At 30.6% G+C, this 25,449-nt stretch overlaps 1 protein-coding gene across 1 annotated transcript in view; it reads left to right on the top strand.

Annotated features, from left to right (window-relative positions):
- LOC142327503 (legumain-like) overlaps positions 1–25,449 on the top strand; it is a 76,342-nt gene that overhangs the window by 44,673 nt on the left and 6,220 nt on the right. Inside the window, exons 8-10 of the mRNA XM_075370626.1 lie at positions 9,551–9,669; positions 13,205–13,393; positions 21,783–21,896. Coding sequence (XP_075226741.1) covers positions 9,551–9,669; positions 13,205–13,393; positions 21,783–21,896 — 422 coding nt within the window. The remainder of the gene's footprint in view (positions 1–9,550; positions 9,670–13,204; positions 13,394–21,782; positions 21,897–25,449) is intronic.

Here is a 25,449-nt window from a genome sequence, read left to right as displayed (position 1 = left end):
TCTGGGTTGCATTATTTGTTTGTTATACTTCCTAGTTCTCAGTGGATAAATCTTCCCATTCTTGTTATCCCTCTACCATTGTCAGATCATTATTTTCTTATCAGTTACTATACTTTTATGGTGGAGGAGCTTTTTAAACTCTTCCTCAATAAATTTTAATTTTCAAATGTGTGTGTATGCGTGCGCGCTGTGCTAATCAGTTGATAAGTGTAAATGTTTACATGCAATTGAATTATATTATCAGTTGTTTGATGCATCAGCTCATCATTTTTTTTAATAACATCTTCTATTTCTTCTCAGCTAATTTAGAGAAAAATAATAAATAATCTTTAATTGTCTGCCTCTGAATTTATTAAATTTTGTTTATTTTTGAGTTTGTAAATGTAACATTTTTTGGTTACTTTAATAATAATTATTTAGTTCTAAAATTTCCGTAGTTTTTTCTCTATTATTAATGATGTCATTTTTCTTTTGAGATTCTTGTACCAAAATATTATCTACGTGTGTGTTGTCCATGTATAAATATTGTTTTTTGTTTGTTTTTTAGGGAACTTGTTTTACAACATAAGGATAGGATGGGGATCACCTACTTTACATTCAAAATATGATTTTTTTTGTTAGTGGAGTTATGTTTCTCCTGTGAGATTTTAATATTACCACACCACAAATGTAGCAGAAAGGTTGATTAATGCTGTATACCATTTTTATTAAAGTGTTATTGTAATACACTCACAAACATGTATTACAAAATTTTAAACACTTTATGCACACATTAATGTAGTATATTCATTGATTTTACTGGGGAAAAATAAAATTACAAATCTGTAGGAAAAGTAGCTACACCACTAAATGTAACACATACAAGAGCTTGAGCTTGACTGATGTAGTTAAAACTTTTCTTAGCCAGCATGACACATTGTTTGTTGTATTACATGCAGCACTTAGTCACCAAAAAATTCATTTTTGCTGCACAATGTGTGGCTAATACTGTGCAAATTGCAGGTACCATAATTACAGTTAGAAAAAAATTGTGCGAGTTACAGGTACCATAATTACATTTAGAAAAAATATGACATGAATTGTATGTATATCATTTGTAATTGTTTTAATTACTGTGTATATAATAATAATAATACTTATTTTTCATGGCTATTGATCAGCTGAAATAAATTATAATTTATTTAACACTTTAACTGCTGCAATAAATAAATAGTATATTTTACTTGCAATGTTCATGCATATGTACTTGCTGGAATATAGGAAGGGCAAAGACAAAAAAATCCGAGGCTGATAGGGAAATTCTGACTTCATATTTGAAATCAGTACCCAAAAATATATAAGATTCAGCAAAAATTGATCATCTAACAAAATCATTGTTGAACAGTTTAAAGTGTTTCATAGAACACACACATGTAATATTCTATTTTGGGTTTGATAATAATTAGATAAGATTTTATTATATTCTATTCTATAATCTTATTGAAGTTTGGAACAATTTCATGAAAAATTTTATTGTAGAATTACTCTAATTTGTAGTTTACATTATATGTATGGTTGCTGTGGAATGTAATTAGCAGTAACTGATTAGTTGCCCAAATCTTAGAAAATTAAACTCTTACAATCCTGTCTCTATTCTTAACTCATATACATTAGTTACACTTGCATGTGATGTTTGTCTCATTGGCAGTCTCCCGTTTTATGAAACTGTTCATCATTTATCACTGATTATGAATTATTCCTTACCAAAGCCAGTGTTTTATTTTGATGTAAAAGTTATTGATTCTTACTTTGACATGTATTACCATCTGTATTGACATATATAGCCATTTTCACAAACTTTAATTAACAGTTTAAAAATATTGTTTAAGCTTTTATTTCTAATTGCATCAGTCTCCATATCACTGTAGAAATGATTTTCCAACTTATCTTTTTATGTATAGATACTTGTGTGCATAAAATATAATTTCTAAATAAAAAAATATCAAAAATGGGTTATTGGAGATAATCATAGATTTGAAGACAAGAATAGATGAATGTATAGAAGAGCCTGCTATCATGATGATATATCCAAGAAGGTGGTAATGGAAACAAAAACAAAGATTCATGATGTCTGTAGTAAATACTATGCTGTGGACAATAATCATCACATTTAGTAATACCATGAATTATGGAATATTATTAATAATCAATAGTCTTCAGGATTTTCAGAAGAGAGTATGAAATATAATAATGGCATTTCAATTATTTGGAGGAATATTCCAGTAGGTTTTGAAAACTTTTTCTATTTAGAAAAAGTATTCTAAATGAAATCATAAATAAAAAATATTCAATAAACCAGTACAAAAAAATAAATGCCTGTTTCATACATTAGTATACTGGCACCAATCCAGTTAGGTGTTCAAGAGACTCATATTACATTTAAGCTAATATTCCACTTTTGACTTTGACTGCTAAAAAGATATTTTATTTTAGTCAGTAGTTGCTTTTATTTTTATTTTATAAATACAGGTACAATGTTAACAGTATTTTGTATGTAGCTTATAACTTCACCTGTTATCATCAGAGAACTTTACCAAAAATACAAAAGGAATCCACTCCTGTTCAGACAGCAGAAGAATTCAGTAAATTTTTTCCTGTTTTTCAAATAACATAAATAAGGATCCATTTCAAACAAAGCTATTATTCACCTTCAGTGGTTTTATTGTTGAATTAGTATTTTTATTTTTTGTTGAATCCTAGGAAGTTAAAGCTTCTATTTTAAACTTCGAATAAATATTCATTGGGCATTGATGAAATTCTTCTCATATTTGAAAATAAACCTAGATTCTTTTATTATTCCTCCTATAAGATTAATTAATAAATCTTTCAATATCAGAATATTTCCCAACTGTCTTTAATCTTGTCTTATAATTCCCCTCCTTAAGAAAGGTTTGGTCCTTAATTTACAAAATTGTTGGCCAGTTCTATTTTTTCTATATTTTCTAATGTATTTGGAAAAGTTATGAAAAACAGACTTAACATTGCTTATAGAGCATAATATATAACAAATTTCAGCATGTTTCATTGGAAAAATTGTTTCATTGACACATTTTCAGTTTTTTGTGATCTTGATAAAGCATTTGATTTAGTTTTACATTTTTTACCGTTGAAAACTTATTAGCTATGCCATTAGAAGAGTTGGTTACAATTGTTTAAAGTCATTCCTTAACAGATAATTGAAATCTTATCTTCAGGTAATTAAAATGTAATCTTATTCAAGAGTACACTTGTAAAATGTTGATCCTCCCTGCATGGTGTAGAATATAGAGTGCCTCAGAAAAAGTCCTCAGTCTCCTGATTTACTTGTTGTTTATTAATATTCATTTTAAAAAATTTTTACTGTTCTTAGTTACCTGCTTTACAAATGCCACTACTGTGTCTATCTCTGAAGATAATTAGCTCAAAGGAATTGATAGTTCTACTATAGCAGTTGACAAAATTATTCATTGAATGGATTGTAACAATCTAATTTTAAATACAGATAAAGCTATTGCATTGTACATATCAGGTAGACATATTGTTGACTGCGTGGATAGAATGCCCAATAATGGAAATAATAGTATTTCTGTTGCCCGTAAAGTGAAATTTCTGGATGTTTTATTAGATGATAAATTCTTTTGGATGATCAAATTGATATCATTTGTATCAAATAAATGATACTGTACTGCTTTGTAGTGCTTTAATAAAATCATGCTCATCATCATTATTAAATATTTATTATGCTTATGTAAATTCCCTTCTAAAGTATAATTTCTGCTGGGCTCCCTCAAAAAATTAGAACAAGTTTTCAAGACACGAGAATAGGCTGTCAGATCATCGTTTGGCATTCATAAGTATGAATCATGTAGAATGATACCTAGAAAATTTTAATTTATCATTGTTTTAATTTACAAATGTCCAATCTTTGCAAAAAGAATAATCACTCATTCTTAAAAAAATAATACTATTTATGTCTACCAAACCAAATAAGGAAACAAAATATTTTTGAATAACTTGACATATTACTTCACCTTATGAAAAAGGACATTATTATGCTAATGTTGGTGTTTTTCACACACGCTACAAAACATTAATCTCATCCTCTGCAAAAAAAATGCTTAACTGCAGACCCAGAGGTTAAAAAAAAAATTTTTAATAATGTGTACTGTTATTTAGTTAAATGTATTATTTCAATCAGGCAATAAAATAATGTATTCCAGTTGATTGCTTGCAGTTATGCAGGAACAGGTATTATATTTTTATAAATTGACGGTTTTCATAAATTGCAGCATTAGTTTTAACAAATTTAGCTTTAAAATCTCCTCTGATGCATTAATTGAATCTTGCAGGTATATACTGGTGTTAAATTGACAACATTTGTTTTTTGTAAAGAGTGGTATTAAGTTTTTGTAATTTCAATCATTAATACCACTGTTAACATACATATGTTGTCAAATCCTAATGATGTAACCAATACATTTACTATTTTACTCCTTACCTAACTGAAATTGGATTTATCACTACATCATATTTCTTTATTAGGATCCATATAGTTTATAATCTACATTTTTAAAACTTAAGGCAGCACAGTATTTTGAACTTCAATAGTTTCTGTTCTCTTTGCAAGTTGTCAGCTAAGCTTGTTTACAGTGTGTGCTTATGGTCAACCTATTACTTCGTTACGTTCTCTCATTTTGTTTATTTTATATCATATATTTTAATTATAAGTGAATTTTGTATTCTCATTTTATTTCTAATCATCAAGTTTCCTAATCCTCCCAACATTTATGACATGAATGACAAATCTGTATCATACAAATAAAAAATCACATTTAGTTTTTAGTAGTTAATTAATTTCAAGCCTAATCTGTAAAATAATTTCATGAGAGTATGTAGCAATGTAGACATATCGGATATACTTGCCACCAAAAAGATAATGAAATAAAAGATCCCAAATGATCAGCAGAATTTGACTGTTTTTTCACAATTTCTGACAGTTTTTTACAATATAGTTTGAGAAATTAAATCACAGAAAATAAATATGAAGTGAAGAAATTAACACTGTATACTTTATGGCAAATAAAATTAGGTTCCATTCCCTGTTCAGTAAATAGGTTTTTGTAAAGCTTTGTAACTTTTCAGTAATAATTTTACATTTTTTTTTGTCTTTAGTGAAAAAGCCTAACCTACTCCAAAGATCCTATTCTGGCAGTGGCATTTTCTCCCAAATTTATTTATAAACCTGTTATGTAACAGTTTCCCTTCCTCTGAATGATAATTCCTTATGGATTGTTCTCCAAATACTTGGTCAAAATCCTTTGAATGGATCTTATCTGTTTGAGTCTTCTTTACAGGTAAATGAAGGACTTACTGTGTCCTGGTAGAGTTCTTACTGTAGTTGAAGGAATTTGTCCATTCTGAGGCCATATGGAATTTCATGTTTGTATTAAAAGTAAACTGAAAAAATGTGATATCAAATTACATATTGTGAGTGATATTGAATATGTTTTCAGTGCTGAATTACATATAGGCTCATATCAGAATTTTGCTAATTCTGTTAAAAAATTTTTGCCGTAGTTACCTTGGACATGGTCACATGATATATACAGATATATCTATACTTATGAAAGGAGAAATTTTGAATTCAATATAAGAACCACCTTTTTCAGTATGAACTGGAAAGATCTGTGTTATGTCTATATATTTCAATGAAACATACAGCGACAGCAAATACATGTTTTGGTTAGGTCAGAAGTAGAGAATGATTCCAGTTGTCAAGCCAGCTGTACTGGATTACATAAAGAATAAAACTAGCGTTGACAGAGTAACTATCTTTAAACTATTATTCATTCCACTGAAAATCTATGATATGGTGAGGAGGTCTTTTTCCATATACTTGTTGAAAATGCTAAAACAGTGTGTGAATTCATTAGACTGAGTAAAAATTGTGTGTTGCTCCCATTTATTTCCAATTTAGCAAAACAGCAGGTGGAAATTGAGCTACAGTTATCTTCAACTGAAAATTGGCTATTGTCCATTTCCTTGAAATTTTCTGTCGCAGCATACAAGGCAAGTACCAAAGTGAGTTGTAAGGTTTTTTTGAGAAAGGCTAGATTGGCAGTAAGAAAGGAAATGAGATGCTACTGTAAACCTTACCCTGAAATTACAAAAATCTCTCAGTATGCAAATATAAGCCAGATAAAAGTGTTCCTGGAACACTGGAATATACGAAGAGATTGATGAAGCAATTAAACACGTAAAAGGAGATGAAAATTTAATAATAGTTGGAGATTGGAATGCAAGCATTGGAAAAGGCAAGGAAGGAAATATAGTGGGTGAATACGGGCTGGGCAAAAGGAATGAAAGAGGGGACCGACTTATAGAGTTTTGCACGAAGTATAATTTAGTAATTGCCAACACCCAATTTAAAAATCATAATAGAAGAATATACACTTGGAAAAAGCCAGGCGATACTGCAAGGTATCAGATAGATTATATCATGGTTAAGCAAAGATTTAGAAATCAACTCGTGGACTGCAAAACTTACCCTGGAGCAGACATTGATAGCGACCATAATTTGGTGATAATGAAATGTAGATTGGGGTTTAAAAACCTGAAGAAAAGGTGTCAGATGAATCGGTGGAATTTAGAGAAGCTTGAGGAAGAGGAGGTAAAGAAGATTTTTGAGGAGGACATCGCAAGAGGTCTGAGTAAAAAAGATAAGATAGAAAATGTAGAAGAAGAATGGGAGAATGTTAAAAGGGAAATTCTTAAATCAGCAGAAGCAAACTTAGGCGGAATAAAGAGAACTGGTAGAAAACCTTGGGTTTCAGACGATATATTGCAGCTGATGGATGAACGTAGAAAATATAAGAATGCTAGTGATGAAGAAAGTAAAAGGAACTATCGGCAATTAAGAAATGCTATAAACAGGAAGTGCAAACTGGCGAAAGAAGAGTGGATTAAAGAAAAGTGTTCAGAAGTGGAAAGAGAAATGAACATTGGTAAAATAGACGGAGCATACAGGAAAGTTAAGGAAAATTTTGGGGTACATAAATTAAAATGTAATAATGTGTTAAACAAAGATGGTACACCTATATATAATACGAAAGGTAAAGTCGATAGATGGGTGGAATATATTGAAGAGTTATACGGAGGAAATTAATTAGAAAATGGTTTTATAGAGGAAGTTGAGGAGGATGAAATGGGAGAAACAATACTGAGATCTGAATTTAAGAGAGCATTAAAAGATTTAAATGGCAGAAAGGCTCCTGGAATAGACGGAATACCTGTAGAATTACTGCGCAGTGCAGGGGAGGAGGCGATTGATAGATTATACAAACTGGTGTGTAATATTTATGAAAAAGGGGAATTTCCGTCAGACTTCAAAAAAAGTGTTATAGTAATGATACCAAAGAAATCAGGGGCAGATAAATGTGAAGAATACAGAACAATTAGTTTAACTAGTCATGCATCAAAAATCTTAACTAGAATTCTATACAGAAGAATTGAGAGGAGAGTGGAGGAAGTGTTAGGAGAAGACCAATTTGGTTTCAGGAAAAGTATAGGGACAAGGGAAGCAATTTTAGGCCTCAGATTAATAGTAGAAGGAAGATTAAAGAAAAACAAACCAACATACTTGGCGTTTATAGACCTAGAAAAGGCATTCGATAACGTAGACTGGAATAAAATGTTCAGCATTTAAAAAAAATTAGGGTTCAAATACAGAGATAGAAGAACAATTGCTAACATGTACAGGAACCAAACAGCAACAGTAGCAATTGAAGAACATAAGAAAGAAGCCATAATAAGAAAGGGAGTCCGACAAGGATGTTCTCTATCTCCGTTACTTTTTAATCTTTACATGGAACTAGCAGTTAATGATGTTAAAGAACAATTTAGATTCGGAGTAACAGTACAAGGTGAAAAGATAAAGATGCTACGATTTGCTGATGATATAGTAATTCTAGCCGAGAATAAAAAGGATTTAGAAGAAACAATGAATGGCATAGATGAAGTCCTACGCAAGAACTATCGCATGAAAATAAACAAGAACAAAACAAAAGTAATGAAATGTAGTAGAAATAACAAAGATGGACCACTGAATGTGAAAATAGGAGGAGAAAAGATTATGGAGGTAGAAGAATTTTGTTATTTGGGAAGTAGAATTACTAAAGATGGACGAAGCAGGAGCGATATAAAATGCCGAATAGCACAAGCTAAACGAGTCTTCAGTAAGAAATATAAGTTGTTTACATCAAAAATTAATTTAAATGTCAGGAAAATATTTTTGAAAGTGTATGTTTGGAGTGTCGCTTTATATGGAAGTGAAACTTGGACAATCGGAGTATCTGAGAAGAAAAGGTTAGAAGCTTTTGAAATGTGGTGCTATAGGAGAATGTTAAAAATCAGATGGGTGGATAAAGTGACAAATGAGGAGGTATTGGGGCAAATAGATGAAGAAAGAAGCATTTGGAAAAATATAGTTAAAAGAAGAGACAGACTTATAGGCCACATACTAAGGCATCCTGGAATAGTCGCTTTAATTTTGGAAGGACAGGTAGAAGGGAAAAATTGTGTAGGCAGGCCACGTTTGGAATATGTAAAACAAATTGTTAGGGATGTAGGGTGTAGAGGGTATACTGAAATGAAACGACTAGCACTAGATAGGGAATCTTGGAGAGCTGCATCAAACCAGTCAAATGACTGAAGACAAAAAAAAAAAAAAAAAAAAAGTCTTCCAGGCCTCAGTGTATTAAGTTTGGTAACAAAAATATAATAAATCATTACAGATAAGTTTCTAATTTAAATGTGTTTGCCAAGATATTTGAACAGGTTTTGTATACTAATGTATAATCATGTCAGATTTAATATGGTAAATTTAGCGGAAACCAACATGGTTTCCTGAACAGAAGATCTATTAAAATAAATTTTAATGGAGACCTCCAAATAGACTATTTAAGAAATTAAATAAATGAAATAAAAATTATTTGATGAGGGAAAAATTTATTTAATCTGGTTGATGAAAGAGTTATTTTTTTAAATTTGTGTATTTTTTTATGTAGGCTAAAGATTTCATAACTTATGATAAATACAAACTAATACACAATTTTTCTCTGAATATTGCACTGCAGATACTGTCATTTCAAAAGATATTTTAATAGTTTGTTAAATTTTCAGCACCTTTTATCTCAAAAACTAAGGCTACTAGATGTGAACAGTTATTCAAAGTTACCAAACGTTTTGGTAATAACAAGTATACTAATTTTTTTTTTTTTTTTTTTTGTAAATGAGACATTTTATAATAAAGCAAAAGTTTTCATTTAAAATCAACAAGAAAACTAAGATATGTTCTCAATAACTTAAAAATCATTTGACACCACAAATCAATCAATCAATTTCTTCACCACAAATCAATTTCTTCAATCAGGTGAAAAGTATGAAATAGTTTAATTATTATTAAATTAAAAAATAATCTAGATATTGTGTTGAATAGTTATATATATATATATATATATATTGTGTTTTATAGTTTTTGTAACAACTGCTGCTGATCCTCATGAGTCATCTTATGCTTGTTATTATGATAATACTATTGGGACATATCTTGGAGATGTTTTCAGTGTGAATTGGATGGAAGATTCTGAAAAGGTAATAATATACTTAGAAGAAACTTATACATGTTTGTTTTAATTTATTTTAAATTTAATTAATGTATGATCTAAAAAATAATGAATTACTGGTAAATTAAAAAGTGTTCAGTTCTAGTTTAAATGAAGCAGCTTGCAAGTCTAGGAAGTATAGATTCATTATGTTGAAATAAAAAAAAATAGTGTGGAATTAAACAAAAATTGTATAGGTGGCTTATCAATGAAAATAGTTATTTTAATAAACATTTTACTTTTGTAAATTGTTTTGCCTGCTGCTGACTAGTTTCATGTTTTTTTTTTTTTGTTTTTTTTTTTGTAGGACAATGTCTTACAAATTATTGTTTGCAGATTGAGATTGAACCATTGTTTTTTTTACTGTTTGTTGACTTGGTGATGTGTGATTATTTCTACTTCTCTTGTAAGGGTTTCAGTATTTGTACACACAATGTTTTACTGGAAAATCTACAAAATTTATGTTTTTTATTGTAAGAATGTTTTCTTGCTAAAAATATAAGAACAAATGAGTAGTCCAAAGAAAGATGTCATATCATCCAGGCTGATTTTGGGCACTGGTCATGTGTAATATCGTAAGGTTTACAGGTTATAATTTAATTCTTTGTAAAATAGCTGAAATTGTAAAGAACTGATCAAGAGAGCACTGTACTTAAAATTTAGAGGAAAAAGCTGCCATAAAGTGAGGTTAAGAGCTGTTCTACAGTATTTTATGCCGGTGTTTCAATATTTCACTCAGTCAAACTTTTCAAATTTGTATCTATGCAAGTATCTAACGTGAGAATATATCTTTCATTCTTACTTATCTAAAATCCATTACTTATTTTGTAAGCCTTTTAATCATTATCATAATTATAATTTCTAGTATTATTAATCTAGGATTCTTCATTTTAGTAGGATCAGTTATTTTGGACACTCAAGACTGTATGCTAATTTACCTCAAACTACATATTGTAAAGCTATTTGTAAGGGTGCTTTGAATGTTTATTTTTTTGAAGGTGCTTTGTTTGTTTATTTGAAGGGGAAGAGGCAGTTAAAAAAGAAAGTAAGTTTGAGATCTACAGGTGAACAGTATAATGTAACAAAAAGTGTGTTAGCCAGCAGGCTACAAGGAAGGCATACAAAGCACATAGGCTGAACTCAGGTTTTGGACAGCAGAATTAGAGCACACTATTGCTAAATATTTGACAACAGTAGTGGATTGGGGATACCTTTTTTCATTTTCTAACTGAAGTACTGATTAAATGTTATCTTGATTGGCAGTCTTTATGTGAGCCTCGTTTTAAAAGTTATTTCCCAGGGACATAATGCACAGATATTTTTATGCAGATATACTAGTATGCTTTCTTCTAGACTACGTAGAAACATATCAATAAATAAATCTCAGAGCTGGCATTTGTTCAGCTGATATGAAAGAATATTTTCAGAGGCTTAAAACCACCATCAAGGACATACCACCATAAAATTATTAAACATTGATGAAACTAACTCAAGTGACACTCCAGGACAAGAAAAACTTTCTGATGGGGTGTGAAGTATGGCATTCAAGAATTGAATGTTGAATGAAAGTAAAAGTGGGATCACCTTAATGTTTAGTGGTATTGCATTAGGAGATTTATTTCCAGTTTATGTTATTTGTAAGGGTGCTAAAGTCACCCAAATTTGGCTGAAATAGGCTAGTTAATGTTAGGTACAATAGTACTGAAAGTGAATGGGGTGACAGGTTGTGTTTAAAGAGTGGTTTTCAGCTGTTGTTATTCCGTGGGTCCAGCGTCTTGTAGGTCCTAAAGTAGTACTAGGAGACAATCTTAGTTACCACTTTTCAGTTCCTATTTTAATGCAATGTTTAGAACATGAAATAAAATGTGTGCCTTTACCACCCAATTTAACATATCTTTGTTAACCCTTAGATGTTGCTTTAAAGAGATAGTGGCGAAAAATCCTCAAAGATTTAGAAGTTTAAAGCAGGAAAAAATTTACCCTGTTTTGGAGGCTTCTGTCAAGAAGACAAAAGTCTTATTCTCTTTTACCTTCAATGAGTACAAAACTCAGAATTTGACATGAATCTACTACATTTATGCTGAAGAACTGGAACAACCTGGGGGAAAAATTTCTGAAGTGGCAGAAGAGATAACGTACGTTCTCTGCACATATGCTGCAAAGAAGGTGGCTAGGTATTTAGTCAGACTAAAGAGAAGTTAGAGGAACACAAGAGGAAGGAAACATTCCTTAAGTAAACTGGCAGTAGTTCAAATTTTTGTTGCCCCACACAAATGAGGAGTTAATGAAGATGTGGATGACTTATTTGTAAAGGAAATTGTTAAAATCCTTCCAGAACCAACAGTTATTAAAAGTATCAAAAGAACGGGTTTATTGTTTTTACAATAAGTTTTGATAGTTTTCTTCTTGGATTGATATCTGACGTGAAAAAAGAGGGTGGCTGTTAAGAATTAATTAATTAATGCTCCTTGTGGTTAAATGGTTTAAGTTGCCTGACTTATTAAGGGAAGTCATTACTTTGCAGGTAAATTTAATTAGGCTTGCCAATTTTTTAATAGTATTTTTTTCCCCTATTAACAATTTCTTTAGAATTTTATTGACAGTATACTTTTTTAACAGTTTTTACATACACTGAATAAATTACGTTCAAATTATAAATGCAAGCTTGAACTAGTTTAATATAATTTCTTTAAAAAGTTTTTCTTACTTTTTTTTATTTGTAAAAATATTATTTTATATCTAAAAATATATCTTTCTAATTTAATTGATAAACAAACATATATTTTACTTTTTTTAATTATTATTGAAATGTAATGTGTTTTTGCTGAAAGTGTCCAAAATTAGCCCAGGTTGTTTGAGTACTATGTATGTACATTTAAATATACTGACAATTTACCTTTACCTAGATAACTTTGGTCACTCCATCTTTAAGACATAAAGTAATAGAACAAATTGATTTTTTATGGTATAGTCTAATGTCAGCCTACCTTATAGGTTTAATAAAAATATTACATGTAATTCTGGTGTCCAAATGTATCTTATAAAGTAATTTTGGTCTACAATTTTACTTTTGGAAGTTTTTTTTAATAAATGAGCTTAATAGGACTTTTACTTTCCTAAAATAATCTTTATTGGTGTAGTAACAATTATAGTAAAGGAAAATTAATTATGCAATAATAAAATTAATAATAAAACGTATTAAAATTAATAATGGCTGTTTTTCATAACATGATAGTTTAACATGTTCTTTATGAAGTATCTAAAACTAGTCTGAATGATCGTCCTAGAAGATAGGGCGAACTCATGAATGTCAAACTAAACAGTTCATGTGAGTAAAGTGTTTATTAATTTATAACTACACATAAACTGAGTGTAATATAAACAGATTATACAACAGTTATTTAAGATGAACTTGATTTATATACAATTTTTAAAGAAATATAAAAACAGTATTTTGAGTTGGAGTTTCTTTGTATGTTGTATGTTTACTTATTTCTGTTTGGTAAATCATTTTTCTCTTTTAGGAAAAACCATCCATAGAAAGTTTAAATCATCAGTATGAAGTTGTAAGAAGTGAAACACTAACAAGTCATGTCGAGTTGTATGGTGATTTAGATATTGGTATTACTAAACTGGAAAAAATAATTGGAAATCATCTTAGTTCTAAAAACAGTAACTCATCTTGGAATTGGGAAAAAAAGTTAAGATTTACTGTAAGTTTTATTTTATTATAGTTGTGATAAATGTTAATTTAATTTAAATATAAATGCATCCAGACAAAAACACTGAAAAACACTTAATAGTGTAAAGGTATCTATCAAAAAACAATTGTTTGCCCTTAATCCAAAAAAATTGGTGGTTATGATATCAGTTATTTTTATCATATCTTCTTAAGTGTTAGACTATTTCTTTTTTATCATTTTGCTGTAATTATCATAAAAGTTTCTTAACACTGATAGCTTGCACCATCTGACAAATTATAGACAAAACATATACCTGCTTGTTGTCATAGTAGAGTAAAATGGCAGTTTCATTTTGCATGATTAGGAAAGAGTAAAAACATGTAAACATTTTAATTAATGATGAGTGTTTAATAATGAAAATAGCTTTTATTTAAAGAAAAGTGCATAACAAAGTGGTATTATGAACAAAAAGTCATGAACTTTCATAAGAAGCCTTACCAATTTAGAAAAATTTGTTTTCTCTTTTTTTCTCTCTTGTATTTGCATTTTTGAAGGATATTCACCAACTGCCAAATTAGGGGTCTTGATACAGTTTTTCTCTTTTCTGTTTTAATTTAATGTAGGTGGTATTTTTATAGATAAGATTATTGATTTCAGATATGATTAGTAGACTAAATTTTTTATAGTTACTGTTTTTTTTTTTGTCTTCAGTCATTTGACTGGTTTGATGCAGCTCTCCAAGATTCCTTATCTAGTGCTAGTCGTTTCATTTCAGTATACCCTCTACATCCTACATCCCTAACAATTTGTTTTACATATTCCAAACGTGGCCTGCCTACACAATTTTTCCCCTCTACCTGCCCTTCCAATATTAAAGCGACTATTCCAGGATGCCCTAGTATGTGGCCTATAAGTCTGTCTCTTCTTTTAACTATATTTTTCCAAATGCTTCTTTCTTCATCTATTTGCCGCAATACCTCTTCATTTGTCACTTTATCCACCCATCTTATTTTTAACATTCTCCTATAGCACCACATTTCAAAAGCTTCTAATCTTTTCTTCTCAGATGCTTCGATTGTCCAAGTTTCACTTCCATATAAAGCGACACTCCAAACATACACTTTCAAAAATCTTTTCCTGATGTTTAAATTAATTTTTGATGTAAACAAATTATATTTCTTACTGAAGGCTCGTTTAGTTTGTGCTATTCGGCATTTTATATCGCTCCTGCTTCGTCCATCTTTAGTAGTTCTACTTCCCAAATAACAAAATTCTTCTACCTCCATAATCTTTTCTCCTCCTATTTTCACATTCAGGGGTTCATCTTTGTTATTTCTAATACATTTCACTACTTTCGTTTTGTTCTTGTTTATTTTCATGCGATAGTTCTAGCGTGGGACTTCATCTATGCCGTTCATTGTTTCTTCTAAATCCTTTTTACTCTTAGCTAGAATTACTATATCATCAGCAAATCGTAGCATCTTTATCTTTTCACCTTGTACTGTTACTCCGAATCTGAATTGTTCTTTAACACCATTAACTGCTAGTTCCATGTAAAGATTAAAAAGTAATGGAGATAGGGAACATACTTGTCAGACTCCCTTTCTTATTACGGCTTCTTTCTTATGTTCTTCAATTGTTACTGTTGCTGTTTGGTTCCTGTACATGTTAGCAATTGTTCTTCTATCTCTATATTTGAACCCTAATTTTTTTAAAATGCTGAACATTTTATTGCAGTCTACGTTATCGAATGCCTTTTCTAGGTCTATAAACGCCACGTTTTTTGAAGTCTGACGGAAATTCCCCTTTTTCATAAATATTACACAACAATTTGTATAATCTATCAATCGCTTCCTCGCCTGCACTGCGCAGTAATTCTACAGGTATTCCTGTATATTCCAGGAGCCTTTCTGCCATTTAAATCTTTTAATGCTCTCTTAAATTCAGATCTCAGTATTGTTTCTCCCATTTCATCCTCCTCAACTTCCTCTTCTTCCTCTATAACACCATTTTCTAATTCATTTCCTCCGTATAACTCTTGAATATATTCCACCCATCTATCGACTTTACCTTTCGTATTCTATATTGGTGTACCATCTTTGTTTAACACATTATTAGATTGTAATTTATGTACCCCAAAATTTTCCTTAACTTTCCTGTATGCTCCGTCTATTTTACCAATGTTCATTTCTCTTTCCACTTCTGAACACTTTTCTTTAATCCACCCTTCTTTCGCCAGTTTGCACTTTATAAGCATTTCTTAATTGCCGATAGTTCCTTTTACTTTCTTCATCACTAGCATTCTTATATTTTCTACGTTCATCCATCAGCTGCAATATATCGTCTGAAACCCAAGGTTTTATACCAGTTCTCTTTATTCCGCCTAAGTTTGCTTCTGCTGATTTAAGAATTTCCTTTTTAACATTCTCCCATTCTTCTTCTACATTTTCTACCTTATCTTTTTTACTCAGACCTCTTGGGATGTCCTCAAAAATCTTCTTTACCTCTTCTTCCTCAAGCTTCTCTAAAGTCCACCGATTCATCTGACACCTTTTCTTCAGGTTTTTAAACCCCAATCTACATTTCATTATCACCAAATTATGGTCGCTATCAATGTCTGCTCCAGGGTAAGTTTTGCAGTCAACGAGTTGATTTCTAAATCTTTGCTTAATCATGATATAATCTATCTGATACCTTGCAGTATCGCCTGGCTTTTTCCAAGTGTATACTCTTCTATTATGATTTTTAAATTGGGTGTTGGCAATTACTAAATTATACTTCGTGCAAAACTCAATAAGTCGGTCCCCTCTTTCATTCCTTTTGCCCAGCCCGTATTCACTCACTATATTTCCTTCCTTGCCTTTTCCAATGCTTGCATTCCAATCTCCAACTATTATTAAATTTTCATCTCCTTTTACGTGTTTAATTGCTTCATCAATCTCTTCGTATACACACTCTACCTCATCATCATCATGGGCGCTTGTAGGCATATAGACGTTAACAATCGTTGTCGGTTTAGGTTTTGATTTTATCCTTATTACAATGATTCTATCACTATGCGTTTTAAATAGTTACTGATATACATAACACTTTTAATATTTCTCCTAAAGATGTCTGTATACCTGGATGTCCCCGAATAGTGAACATAACAATCAAACCAATTACTTATAATGCTAGAAAAAATGGCAGAGCTCTGTCCTGGAGTGAAAATATTTCAAGGAGCTGATTGCAGCTCTGAGCATCAGTTGTGGCTAGTGGCCATAGCTAAAGACAGATTTTGTATATTCCTTGTAAAAATATGATGAGAAAATTTGATTTAGATAATAATGTCGACTGGAAATTAAAAACAATGAACATCTGCCAATCGAAGGATAGCCAGATGAACTGTGGAAGGAAATGAAATTTCCATTTTTGAATCTGCTGCAAACCATGTACCCTGGAAGAAACATCTCTTTTTTTGTTTAGCCTCTGGGAATTACCATTTAGGTATTACTTCAGAGGATGATATGTATGAGTGTAAATGAAATGTAGTCTTGTACAATCTTAGTTCGACTATTCCTGAGATGTGTGGTTAATTGAAACCCAACCACCAACGAACTCCAGTGTTCACAATGTAGTATTCAAATCCATATAAAATAATTGCCTTTACTAGGACTTGAACACTGGAACTCTCGACTTCCAAATCAGCTGATTTGGGAAGACACGTTCACCACTAGACAACCTGGTGGATTAAAGGAAGAAACATCAGAAGTAGTTAAGTGGATGTCCAATGCAACCATCAGCATCATGGAAAATAGAAGACAAGCCAAAGCAGATGGGAACAGAGAGTAGTTTAGGAGACTGAACGCAACTTTTTAAAGGAAGGCTAAAAGGGACAAAGATAAGTTTTGATTTCAACAATGCAAAATGACGGAAGAACATAACAAACATTTACATTTCCATGTGAAAAAAAACTTGGATACATTTCATGGCTCTTAAAGCAACAATTTCAGAAAAAATGGGGTAATACTGCATGATCAACAAGCAGTTTGTAACTGCTGGAAGGAATATACGAAACAGTTATACACAACAATGAACAAAATCAACTGGCTGAAGAAAATGAGCTAAGAGAACTAAAGCCAACATTACAAAAGAAGTTGCATAGGCAATGAAACGGCTACCCAAGTAGAAAGCAACCACGTATTGATGATATACCAGCAGATCTACTTTCAACAACACTCATTGCATCAGTTACCTGAAAATATGGAATACATTGCCACAAGAATGGAAAAGTCAGTATTCATCTCCATTCCCAAAAAAAGGCAACTCCAAAGATTGCTCAAACTACCATAATGCACTGATACCGTACATTAATAAAATTTTACTGAAAATCATACAACAACCATGGTCTCACTGTGACTATTAATAGGGAGCTACCACAAGTCCAGGCCAGTTTCAGAAGAGGACGAGCACAAGAGACCACATCTTAAACATTTGATGGATAATGGAGAATTCCAAAAAACATATTTCTATGCTTTATTGACTTCTCCAAGGCACTTGACACCATCAACCAAGACATATGGAACTGCCTCCAAGAAATGGATATGCCAGAACACTCTGTATGCTTAATTCAAGCCTTAAAATCTTAACCAGGAAGCCACAGTCCACACTCCATTTGGTGACACTGACTGGTTTAAGACTAAAAACGTTCCTTACAAGGTTGCATCTTATTTTCTTTAATTTTTAATGTATATGCTGAATCTGTTATGAGAAATGTTGGTCTTGACGGACTCCAATAATGGTGTAAGACTTTGCGACAGAATTATTAACAACCTAAGACATGCAGATGATATGATCCTGTCAACAGAAAGTGTAGAAGATCTTGAAACTCTGATATGAACGGTACAAAAAGAAAGTGAAAGGTGGGGCTTCATCTCAACATAAGGAAAATGAAGATCATGGCGACAGAATATAAGAACATCAGCATAAGGATTGGCAATGAGAATATAGAGGTGATTGAAGATTTTGTGTTTCTTGGCCCAAAAATCTATTGGGATGGAAACTGCCCACCTGAAATTAAAAGATGTCTGATGTCTAGCAATGACTGGAATGAAAAAACATGGAAAAGCAAGGACATCAGCTTGAAAACAAAATGCAGACTGACCAGCCCAATTATCAGTCAGTTATTAAACTGACTGATGAGATTATCCAATTAAAACCAGTAGGCTAAAGCCAGCAAGCGTTGTGTTATGTTAAATTATACAGGCTTATTGTTTCATAGTTAACAATAGATTAACAGAGTTAAAAATACATACTGAATATAAATATAAGTAATCAAATAAAATAAATAATTTATGTGTATAATCATTCTTTCTTTTATATAATTTATTTATTGTATTAATACTATAACCATTTATATGGGCAATATTTTTAATTATTTCAATTTCTTTGTGTAGGGAATCTTTATCATGTTTTAAATAATGTATGTCTCTAGGACCATGGATGGAATGAATTATAATTAATATTGTGTCATTTAAAGATGGTTTATGAAATATTTTTAATTAATTTTACGCATTTAATTAATTATATAAAAGAATAAATAATAAAATTAATACAATAATCAATATAAAAGTATTGCCTGATAAAATTGAAAAAATATATGTAAAAAATGAATATACACCATATAATCATAAACTTGTTAAATTTTTCAAAAAGATTAACATAACTCCAGCTTATACCACAAATAACAAATGTATTAATGACAATTACAGTAAAACATTAAATATTAATAATTGTAAATTTAACAAACTGGGAGTTTACAGTCGAGTTGTGAAGATTGTGATATGAAATATACCGGTATGACCAACCAAAAATTTTCTTTATGTATAAAGAACATATTGATATTATTAGAACAATAAACCTGAAAATTCTAATTATCCTAAACATATCTTTGATAATAATCATACATACAATCCAAATACATTTTTGAACATTTTAGATATTTCTTATAATTATTTTAATAATGTACTTCACAAAAATTCCATATTTATAGTAATCATAAAGAGCTTATTAATAAACATTTTAAAGAGAATAAATTATTTAAACATGTTTTAAACATAAACATAATGAGATAATGGATGTAAATAATTAAAATATCATTAATCCTTTTAACGTTGTTTCTGTTAATTTCATTTTACTCCACCAGAATAGATTTCACATTTTAATTCAGTATATTGATAGTATCTGTACAGTCATGACTGTTATTTTATTTTAATCTTGACTTTATTTTGTAATATTTTAATTTTCCTGACGATGGTTTAAGAACCGAAAGAGCTTGAAATTTTACATTTTAATTGCTGGTTAGATGGATATTAATTTTATAAATTAGGTCATTGTGTCCTGTTATTACACAGCACATGATCTCATAATTCTGCTGATAAAATAATTCAATAAAGTTTATTCAACATTATTACAGTACAGTTCTTCTCTTAAATTATGCTTTAATTTATCATCTGTGTATTTATAAAAGTTTATCTAAAACAAAAAATTTAAAAAAATGTTGCTAATTTAATTTATTTTAACTTGAAAGCTGAAATCATAGCAAAATAAAACGGATAAAATTTTGTTGAGTAATTGATAAAAATGAATTAATCTATGAATGATAGTGAGAGGCCAGCTGGCTGTTCACCAGTGAACTCATGTACTGGTTAAAAGGTTTGGCTGGCAGTTAGGTATAGAGAGTGAGACAGGCAAACATATAGAACAATAGACAGAGAGACAGACATACAGTTGGGCAGGCAGCAGATAGGAGGAAAGATGAACAGAAAGAGATTGAGGCAGGCAAGCTCTGATGATCGACAGAGAGTTTGAGAGACAAACTAAACCTATATTCAGCAGGGATAAAATAATTGAAAATTTATTTTATATGAAAATTCAGTATAGATCTCCAAGTTTAAATAATTGATGTGTGCAGTTTTCCTTTGCTTCTTTTGCAGTTTCCCTTTACTTTGAAATAAGATAAGCTGATAGCACAGTTCTTGCATACCTAATGTGTGAAACAAAATTTTATAATATTGAAATGTATTGATTTTTCAAACAAAAATTATTATATTAAAACTTTATCTTCATTCATCATTTTAAAAATTCTTATAACATTAATTCATCAAATGTTATAATACCATATACAATTGAGAAAAAAAATTAAAAAAAAACCGTTATACTGTAGTTACATGACTATGTGAAATGAGAAGTCCATTTGATTCCATGAACATGGACATTGGATGGTTTCTTCCTTATATTATATTGACTTTTTTTAGGGTAATTATTTTCTATTTGTTGTACTATAATATCAGTATCTCACTTTTTGCTAAACTATAACTTAACTATATTTTAAAATAAATTTGTTGGTAAAAAACACTATGAAAGATGATTGTGCATAAACCCAGGTGATTATATATGTGTATCTGTCTTTACCTGCAATTTCTATGAGGTCTGAAACATATCTCTAATGAATATGAAACAGAAATAAATGTTTTTAGTTGATAGTTTATATAAATTATTATTTACAGTGAATTTGCACATTTATTTACTGTGATTTAGAATTCACTGTTGAGCATAATCTAATACAGAATAAGAATATCTGAGAACCTTCTAAAAGAATTATTTCAATTGTAAGACATTCAGGTTGTTAGCTCTTAAATCTTTAAAGTTTTGTGGGTATCGCCTTTTAATTTAGTTTGTACCTCACTCTGTAGTTTAACCATTTGGGGATTTAGTTTTATGCAGTGGAGATGCTTGCAAATCTTTAGTGTAGTTTTCACTTGAGAAAATAATTTCAATTAAGATATTTGTGAAAAACAACAAATGAGAGTGGTTCAAATATAAACAATAATTTGTTTTATAGATTTTTTATTATAACTTTCAGTTTAGTTAACGTTATAAATTGTATTTTCATTATAATTAGAAACTGTAATTATTTACTTTTCAGTGTGGGCCTCAACTAGAGTGCATTATTCTGTCGTAATTTTATTCTGTCTCAATTCTAGTCTCATAGAAAGCTTATGTGCTTAAATCTTCATTACTTAAAAGTAACTATGCAGTTTAATAACCTCATTATTATTGTTAAATCTCCTCCCTAAAAGTTCCTTCATTGGTCCATATGTGATAATTGATCAAAAAGGTTTTAGACTGTATGGTGTACAATGGAAGTCATTCCATGTGAGATGATTGAGAGTTGGTATTATCATAGGAGCAGTAGATGTTAAGTAATGTCTTGTAGGAACAAAATTTAATGTTTGTTTATTCTTTATCTGAATTGGATTGCTGGATCCACTTACTCTTAACAACAGTATTGAATAATTCTGTGAATTAAAATCTTCAACAGGTAAGGAAGTTTTAACTAAATAGTAATATTATTATTTATTTCTTATTACATTTTTAGGATGTTATTTCAAGTCATAATGTGCCAGTTGCTATGTTGCAAAAGAAACTTGAAATGACTAAAGGAAAATATGAAAGAAAAAATTTAAAATTAGATCTTCATCATTTGTTAAAGGTAAGAAGTTTCTTTCTTTCTTTCTTTCTTTCTTGTATAGTTTCTGATTTTTCAGATTAGTATTCCTACCTTAACGAATATTTCTACTTATCAACAATATTGATAGCCCTTGCTTGTTTGCTCCATTGTACCCTTAACTTGTTATTATACTGTACTACTACTATGTATATAATAATTTTTATGTATATACAGAGTGATTCAAAGAAACGGGAAATTTTGAAAGTTGTGTTGGTAGCCGTGGGCGATTGGTACCACTTGATAAGTGGCGCCAGGCTCTCTAACCTAACCTGCCATTTAGTTGTCATGGATTCTTGGAGTGGTGCGCAACGTGCATTTGCTATCAAAGCATTTTACAAAAACAATGACAGTGTGGAGGGAGCGCATAGAGAATTTTATTTTAATCTGGGACGGCACGACCGTGTTCCATCAGCACATGCAATTAAAACATGGATATCTAATTTTGAGGAAACTGGTTTGGCAATGAAAAAGAAACCTCCAGGCCATGAGCGAACCGTCCGTACACCACAGAATGTTCAAGCTTTACAAGATGCTGTCACACGAAGTTCACATTGGTCAATCCGTTGTCTCTCAGCATCTTTACAATTTCATAGTTCAAGTGTTTGAAGAATGCTAGTGAAGGACTTGCAATTCCATCCATTCAAGTTGCAGAACTGAAACCGCACGATGCAGTTGTTCGAGCACAATTCTATAATGTAATGCTTCAGAAGATAAATGATAACGAAGAGTTTGTTCACGAACTGTGGATGTCAGACGAAGCGCATTTCCACCTCAGTGGATTTGTTAACAAGCAAAATTTCAGATACTGGGCACAAGAAAATCCAACACAGCTACACCAGCTTCCGTTGCACAGCCAGAAAGTGGCCGTGTGGTGTGCTATGCCATCTTACGGTGTTATAGGCCCTTATTTTTTTGAGGATGACAACGGTCTTGCGATCACAGTGACGTCGGCTCATTACGTAGCCATGCTTGAAACCTTTGTTGTGGAACAACAAAAGAGATTTCCACCAATTCTTAACACAGCCTGGTTTCAACAAGACGGATCAACATCACATACTGCACGAATATCGATGGCAGCTGTACGCCAATTGTTTGGACAATGTGTCATTTCACGAAATGGTGACATTAGATGTCCTCCCAGATCGCCTGATCTCTCAGCTTGCAATTACTTTTTGTGGGGTGACCTTAAAAGCAAAGTGTTCCACAGTAGACCTGCTACAACAGAAGAACTGAAGGCAAAGATCCGAGAAGCAATGGCGGAAATTCCAGTTGAGATGTTACGTCAAACCACAAACAATTTAACGAAGAGACTTCATGAGTGTTTACGTAGAAGAGGAGGTCACCTGCAAGATGTCATCTTTAAAAAATAAACTAAAATGTATGTATTCTAAAATGGCAACTTTTGTACAATTACATGAAATAAAATTCATTTTCTAAAAAAATTTTTCATTAACGTTATTTAATTTTTTTAATTTCCCGTTTCTTTGAATCACTCTGTATAATTTGAAAAAAATATTGGCAGTTACAGAATTTGATTTTTAAGAAATTATCAAAATTATTGTACTAAACCTGTAATTAGTATAGTGATAAATTTGTTTTAATTGCAGAAAAGTGAAACATTTCATCTGGGACTTCTTGTTTTACTTTTAACTCTACCTATGAGATTTAATTAGTTGTTGATTTCAGTTATTTTTATGTGATATAAATTAATGAAAAGTAATTTTAGATTCATATTTATTTTTGTTTAATATAGATTAACCTTGTCAGGTCATTTAGTCTTAGAACTGGTTATGTACAGCGTCAGTTTTAAAACGCTGTTACAAAATCATTTTATATGGCATTTAAGTCAGTTATTTTGTTTTATATTCATAAAGGACTCAGTTTTATTACACAATTTGAACGACGTTTATGCGATATAAAATGTTTTATTTAGACTAGAAAGAATACGACCATTTTTTTCTCAGAAATATGCCTTGTGTGTGTGTGTGTGTGTGTGTGTGTGTGTGTGTGTGTATGTGACTTGTGTATTATAATTGCTATGACGATTATGGATTTATTTATTATTTACAAAAATAGCTTATCTTAGTAGCAACATATCGATGTATTAAAACACATAATAAATTATGATATACGGCACACACAAAAAAAAAGGAATTTTTGGTCATAAATACGTCACTTTTACTATGTATATAAATATATATATATACTTTTAGGTCTATAAATATCTTTTGTGACAAATGATATCGGTAAACATGTAACACTTAACAATTCGTAATGAATAACACTATACAGTAAAAATTGTTTTTTGTCAATCTGAATACCTTTTTCAGTGGTGGGGATTTTTATAAAACGTAGTTTTCTGAATCTACTTTCACTTATACTAACATATGTTACTAATCTGTGATTTATGACACGGGTTTTTCATCATATTTTGCCCAATTTTCAACCGATTGGCTTGAAAGTATTATTTTTAAAAACAGCAAACTATGTTTAATAAACACAAAGCAAAAAAAAAAATTCTGCAATTAAATTATCGTAATGTTTTTTTGTCAGCATCTGTTTAATCTCTTTAATATACTGTAATTTTTTGAAATTTTTTTCACAAGAGGGTAGCATAAGACTATGAAGGGAGGCAATCAGATACCAACATATTTTCGCGGAGCGCTAATCAAGCACGGATCATTGTGATGGGAGAAGGTTAAATTAAATTAATTGTTCAAACATCAGTAATGTTAAAATAAATAGGTCTTAAAAAAGAATAACCTGTTTCTATATTTGATGAAATCAATGTTGTATCTCAGCTACCTGTGCTTGAATATACACATTTCAATAAATTAATCTGTTTTTCTTGTTTTGTTAAAAGTTTTGTTTTTAATTACAATCAAATTTTTGGATCTAGTCGCATAACTTTTACCAAACCGTGTGTATAAAAAAGTATGCTGAGTGTAAATAGTTTTAGAGTCTGACCGATTTACATTCTGTAAGGATGGTTATTTTGTGTTAGCAAGTGAAAGCTATTTGTTTTACACTTATTACATATTCTGTCTAGTTTGACATTCTTCATATAGGAATAACCGTCGTGAGGAGGTAATTTGCCGTTTGCAAATAGGGCACGTTAGGCTAATTTATTGATATCTGATGACTCAGACTGATGTACTCATTTCTGTTTGCTGCGATTTCCAACTGACGGTGCATCCCATACTAGTGGATTGTGTCTGTTATGCAGCACTGCATCAGAAATTTAAACTAGGGCTTAACATACAGAATATGTTAATATTTTTAATAATGTGTTTATTTTGGTTCTATTTTGAACCTAGCATTTCACACAAGCATTTTACATTGTTTTAATTTTTAATTATTCTTTTTTAATTATTTATTACAGTAATTTTGTGTCCAGGTGCTGATAATGACACCTCATTGTGTGCTCATCCTTTTATTACCAGTTTCATTAAATATATCATACATGTAATATTTTAAATATCAGATTTATGAACAAATTATATCAATATATTATGTAGACATTAGGCTCAGTTAG

The sequence above is a fragment of the Lycorma delicatula genome, chromosome 7 (assembly GCF_047948215.1).
Source record: "Lycorma delicatula isolate Av1 chromosome 7, ASM4794821v1, whole genome shotgun sequence".
In the NCBI taxonomy this organism is placed as follows: Eukaryota; Metazoa; Arthropoda; class Insecta; order Hemiptera; family Fulgoridae; genus Lycorma; species Lycorma delicatula.
This window is presented reverse-complemented; position numbering and strand designations above follow the sequence as displayed.